The following is a 6,000-nucleotide window of genomic DNA, read 5'->3' as shown; positions in this document are numbered from 1 at the left end:
TTCCGTATAACTCCTCCTCCCCTCCCCCTCGTGACACCAGAGAGGATATCACTTCCTGTCAGGAATAGTCTCCTCAGCTCAAACAAAAGCGATCGTTACCGCGCAGACCCCGCCCCTCCTCTCTGGCGTCGCTTTGTGCCATTCAAATAAACCAATAAACGGTGTTCTGCTATCGTTGAAGTGAGTCCGTCTCGGTACTCTGTCTGACTATTGGTTGAACTCTCAGACTGTACCAGGAAAGACTCGATGACTGGCTAGAGCGCTCGGTCGCTAACTGCTATTGGTCAGTTCACGTGACGTCTTTTTTGTTTTGATTGGACAGCAGGGACCATTTGGAGAAGGTGTGGTTTAGAAAGGGACGAAGGTTATATGAAGGGGTGTCGGTGGCCCGTAGAGGCTTAGTGCCGGGGGAAGCCGAGTGACGGGAGGAGGCCTGGGTGTCCGGAGAGCCGGCTTAAGAGGAGGAGGGCGCCGCTAGGAGGAGAAGAACGCCGGCGGTCGTACACAAGGGTTGGGCCCCAAGCCTCCGAGCTGAACCATCAACGTCACATCCTGGTCACCGCGCACAGATACCCCGGCCGGCCTGAGACTGAGTGACACACCGGAGCATCCATCAGCCGTACCGATAAAGAGCCGATCTTCCCTGCTCCATAGGCATGGTATGTGCTGTCAGTGTTCAGGCCTGGCCGCTGTCTGCTGGGGGAGTGACGGCTTTGTGCTGAACGTTTCCTCCTCTGTTTTCTTGGATATCTGTTTTCCAACCACTGTGTATAGATTCATCTACCTGCCACATGTCTGTGTGCACCCTGATCTATCAGCCAATCACAGGTCTGTGTGCACCCTGATCTATCAGCCAATCACAGGTCTGTGTGCACCCTGATCTATCAGCCACTCACAGGTCTGTGTGCACCCTGATCTATCAGCCTGTCACAGGTCTGTGTGCACACGGGGGACACCCTGACCCATCAGCCTGTCAAAGGTCTGTGTGCACACGGGGGACACCCTGACCCATCAGCCTGTCACAGGTCTGTGTTCACACAGGGGACACCCTGATCTATCAATCAGTCACAGGTCTGTGTGCACATGGGGGGACGCCCTGATCCATTAGCCCATCACAGGTCTGTGTGCGCACGGGGGACACCCTGATCCACGAGCCTGTCACGGGTCTGTGTTCATACAGGGGACACACTGATCTATCAATCAGTCACGGGTCTGTGTGCACATGGGGGAACGCCCTGATCCATTAGCCCATCACAGGTCTGTGTGCACACGGGGGACACCCTGATCCACCAGCCTGTCAAAGGTCTGTGTTCATACAGGGGACACACTGATCCATCAGCCTGTCACAGGTCTGTTCACACAGGGGACACCCTGATCTATCAATCAGTCACAGGTCTGTGTGCACATGGGGGGACGCCCTGATCCATTAGCCCATCACAGGTCTGTGTGCGCACGGGGGACACCCTGATCCACGAGCCTGTCACGGGTCTGTGTTCATACAGGGGACACACTGATCTATCAATCAGTCACGGGTCTGTGTGCACATGGGGGGACGCCCTGATCCATTAGCCCATCACAGGTCTGTGTGCACACGGGGGACACCCTGATCCACCAGCCTGTCACGGGTCTGTGTTCATACAGGGGACACACTGATCTATCAGCCCGTCACAGGTCTGTGTGCACACGGGGGACACCCTGATGTATCAGCCTGTCAAAGGTCTGTGTTCATACAGGGGACACACTGATCCATCAGCCTGTCACAGGTCTGTGTTCACACAGGGGACACCCTGATCTATCAATCAGTCACGGGTCTGTGTGCACATGGGGGGACGCCCTGATCCATTAGCCCATCACAGGTCTGTGTGCACACGGGGGACACCCTGACCCATCAGCCTGTCACAGGTTTTTTTGCACTCTAATCCACGAGCCCGTCACGTGTCTGTGTGCACACGGGGGACACTCTGATCCACGAGCCCGTCACGTGTCTGTGTGCACACGGGGGGGACACCTGATCCACGAGCCTGTCACGGGTCTGTGTGCACACGGGGGGGGGGACACCTGATCCACGAGCCTGTCACGGGTCTGTGTGCACACGGGGGGGACACCTGATCCACGAGCCTGTCACGGGTCTGTGTGCACACGGGGGGGGGGGGGACACCTTATCCACGAGCCTGTCACGTGTCTGTGTGCACACGGGGGGGACACCCTGATCCATGAGCCCGTCACGGGTCTGTGTGCACACGGGGGGGACACCCTGATCCATGAGCCCGTCACAGGTCTGTGTGCACACGGGGGGACACCTGATCCACAAGCCCGTCACGGGTCTGTGTGCACACGGGGGGGACACCTGATCCACGAGCCTGTCACGGGTCTGTGTGCACATGGGGGGGGGACACCTGATCCACGAGCCTGTCACGTGTCTGTGTGCACATGGGGGGGACACCCTGATCCACGAGCCTGTCACGGGTCTGTGTGCACACGGGGGGGGACACCTGATCCACGAGCCTGTCACGGGTCTGTGTGCACACGGGGGGGACACCTGATCCACGAGCCTGTCACGGGTCTGTGTGCACACGGGGGGGGGGGACACCTTATCCACGAGCCTGTCACGTGTCTGTGTGCACACGGGGGGGACACCCTGATCCATGAGCCCGTCACGGGTCTGTGTGCACACGGGGGGGACACCCTGATCCATGAGCCCGTCACGGGTCTGTGTGCACACGGGGGGGACACCCTGATCCATGAGCCCGTCACAGGTCTGTGTGCACACGGGGGGGGGACGACACCTGATCCACAAGCCCGTCACGGGTCTGTGTGCACACGGGGGGGGACACCTGATCCACGAGCCTGTCGCGTGTCTGTGTGCACACGGGGGGGGACACCCTGATCCACGAGCCCGTCACGGGTCTGTGTGCACACGGGGGGGACACCCTGATCCATGAGCCCGTCACAGGTCTGTGTGCACACGGGGGGACACCTGGTCCACAAGCCCGTCACGGGTCTGTGTGCACACGAGGGGGACACCTGATCCACGAGCCCGTCACGGGTCTGTGTGCACACGGGGGGGGACACCTGATCCGTCAGCCTGTCACGGGTCTGTGTGCACTCTTATCCGTCAGCCCATCACAGGTCTGTGTGCACTCTTATCCGTCAGCCCATCACAGGTCTGTGTGCACCCTTATCTGTCAGCCCGTCACAGGTCTGTGTGCACACGGGGGAGGACACCCTGATCCGCCAGCCCATCACAGGTGTGTGTGCACCCTTATCCGTCAGCCCGTCGCAGGTCTGTGTGCACACGGGGGGGGTCACACTGATCCACGAGCCTGTCACGGGTCTGTGTGCACACGGGTGACACCCTGATCCACGAGCCTGTCACTGGTCTGTGTGCACACGGGTGACACCCTGATCCACGAGCCTGTCACTGGTCTGTGTGCACACGGGTGACACCCTGATCCACGAGCCTGTCACTGGTCTGTGTGCACACGGGTGACACCCTGATCCACGAGCCTGTCACTGGTCTGTGTGCACACGGGTGACACCCTGATCCACGAGCCTGTCACTGGTCTGTGTGCACACGGGTGACACCCTGATCCACGAGCCTGTCACAGGTCTGTGTGCACACGGGTGACACCCTGATCCACGAGCCTGTCACAGGTCTGTGTGCACACGGGTGACACCTTGATCCGGCAGCCTGTCACTGGTCTGTGTACACACGGGGGGCATCCTGGGACACCTGACTGCTGAACACAAACTTGTGCAGTCAGATCTGCGGAACATGCACTTACAACTGTGCAACTTACTGTTCAGGGCTTATTGTGGTTTTCTAGGAATGCCCATTTTGTATTGTCCAGGTTTTCTTAGTTTGTAGTTATGCGGGTCAGCTTGGGTTGGTGTGATGGCCATGGATATGTCCTCTTGTCCATCTCTCACCATTATTGGCTCATCCAGTGAAAATCGAATGCTCGTACACATGTATTTTGTGTGAAACTGCTGTCAGGCTATTTCTCAATCTGTCACAGGAATAACTTTTGACAAGTTGAATATTCAACTTGTCACTTCCTGTCCTGTAGACTTGGATATCTTTCTGATGTGAGGGGAATCCCGTCCCTGTTCACAGCAGAACGCATGCCAGAACCCACCCTGGGGGTGCAATCTGCTGCAGGTGTCAGATTCCCAAACACACTCCAAGTGCAGTGCATTTGGAGTTAGGTGTATGATGAAAGTGACTGGCTCGTATACAGTTTTTAAGCATTTTTTTCACGGCAGCCCCGAAGAAACTTGAAGGCATCCTGGTTGAAAGGCTGCACTACTGTACATACAAGCTGACTGGAGAAACCACAGCATGTGGAAGGGAAAACGGCTATTCCACCCACCTGAGGAGCTTGAGTGTCAGGAAGCCGCAGCATTTCAACGCATTTGGGCAATCAGAAAGTAAGTACACTCCTGTTTTACAGGTATGTCTTTGAGCTATGCATGGCCCTGTTGGCAAAACCCAGCTCAAAGATAGATTTTAAAATCAACTGAGCTGGGTGGAAAACGTTGACATCCTATCAGATGCCTTCAATGTTTAGCAGAGCGACTGTATTCATGCAGATCCAGGTTTCATGGCTGCTGAATACAATAGCTGGAGATTCTCCATCCACATGGTTTAGCATGGATGGAAATAATTGGTTATTACTTCAGGCCGCTGGCTGGGCAAGTAAAATCAAGTAGGGTATGGCCAGCTTTAAGCCTCAGTGGTTCTAAAGTCTCAACATTTTTTACCTTCATGCATTCTGTGCATGAAGATAAAAAAAAACATTGTTTGCTGCAGCCCCCCTAATTGAATCCCATCAGGATCTAGTGATGTGCACAAAAGCCTAGGCTTTCTGGGGACTCTCCCTCATTGGCTGCGACAGCAGTGGGTCAATCACAGCCAGTGAGCCAATTAAAAGGGAGGGATCGTGGCTGAGCCATGGCTCTGTGAATGGGCATGCAGAGCATTGGCTCAGGAGTAAGCCTGCTTGGGTACCGCTGCGGCAAGCGGTTTGCTTCGGGGGGGGGGGGGACAGCACGAGGGAGGAGCCAAGAGCGCCGGTGGGAGACCTGAGAAGAGAAAGATTGGGGTGTTGCTCTGTGCAAAACCACTGCACAGAGCTGGTAAGTATAACATGTTAAAAAAATATATACCGTTAATATCACTTTACCATCCTTCTCCTCCTCCTTTTGGGTGAAGTTCAATTGCGCAGTGAAAAAAATAAAAAAATCCATGGACAGCAGTATTGCAAGTATATACAAAGTGGATAAGTACTCTTCTTTAGGCCTGGTTTACACTTGAGGCCAGGGGCAGTAAAAATAGGTGGTGTCAGTTCTCACGCCACTCTTTTGCCATAGTGTTGAGAAAAGTACAACGTGCTCTACTTTTTTCAGCACAGTGGGTTGCAATGCAGACCACCGCATCCCAATGCCACTGGTGGCTAGAACTCGGTGGAACTAAACCCACTGCTTTAACCTGCTTTCCAAAACCATTACATTCAAGGCACGCTGCGAATGATTGTCAGTTGCTTGTTCTCTCAACCGGTTAAGCCATCAAATTTCTGGTGTCCTAACTGACCGCATGCACACCATGGTGACTGCAGATCAGAGGCTAAGATGGCATTTTCCTTTGAAGCAAAGGATAGGATGACATTTCAATAAAGCGCGAACAAAAAAGAACTCATGGGACGGGGACATGTCTTTGTCATTGTGTCCAGTGTCAACCAGCGCACACCAAAGGTACCATCGGACACTAGCAGCAGTTCAATCAGTGGGAATGCTGGCATGAATTGGCTCTTAGAATGAGGTACATGCAACAATTAGCCATACTAGTTACAACCCACCTAATGAGTAGGTTCTCCTTATGCTGCCAAAGGCCTTCATGCTGGCTTTCTGTAAGCGAACCAAAACTGCAGGGCATAGTGGAAGTCTATGGAAAAGCTTAGCTAAGACCCAACAAAAACCTCTGGCACACTGCGCCCTCAC

At 54.7% G+C, this 6,000-nt stretch overlaps 1 protein-coding gene across 1 annotated transcript in view; it reads left to right on the top strand.

Annotated features, from left to right (window-relative positions):
- The first annotated feature begins 317 nt into the window (after window positions 1-317).
- UBE2S (ubiquitin conjugating enzyme E2 S) overlaps window positions 318-6,000 on the top strand; it is a 29,945-nt gene continuing 24,262 nt past the window's right edge. The window contains exon 1 of the mRNA XM_082273239.1: window positions 318-659. Within this exon, the coding sequence (XP_082129365.1) occupies window positions 657-659 (3 nt within the window). The 5' untranslated portion in view covers window positions 318-656. The remainder of the gene's footprint in view (window positions 660-6,000) is intronic.

Source organism: Pelophylax lessonae (genome assembly GCF_965119305.1).
Source record: "Pelophylax lessonae genome assembly, chromosome: 12".
NCBI classification, from domain to species: domain Eukaryota; kingdom Metazoa; phylum Chordata; class Amphibia; order Anura; family Ranidae; genus Pelophylax; species Pelophylax lessonae.
The sequence above is the reverse complement of the archived record's forward strand: the minus strand, read 5'-3'. Positions and strand labels throughout refer to the sequence as shown.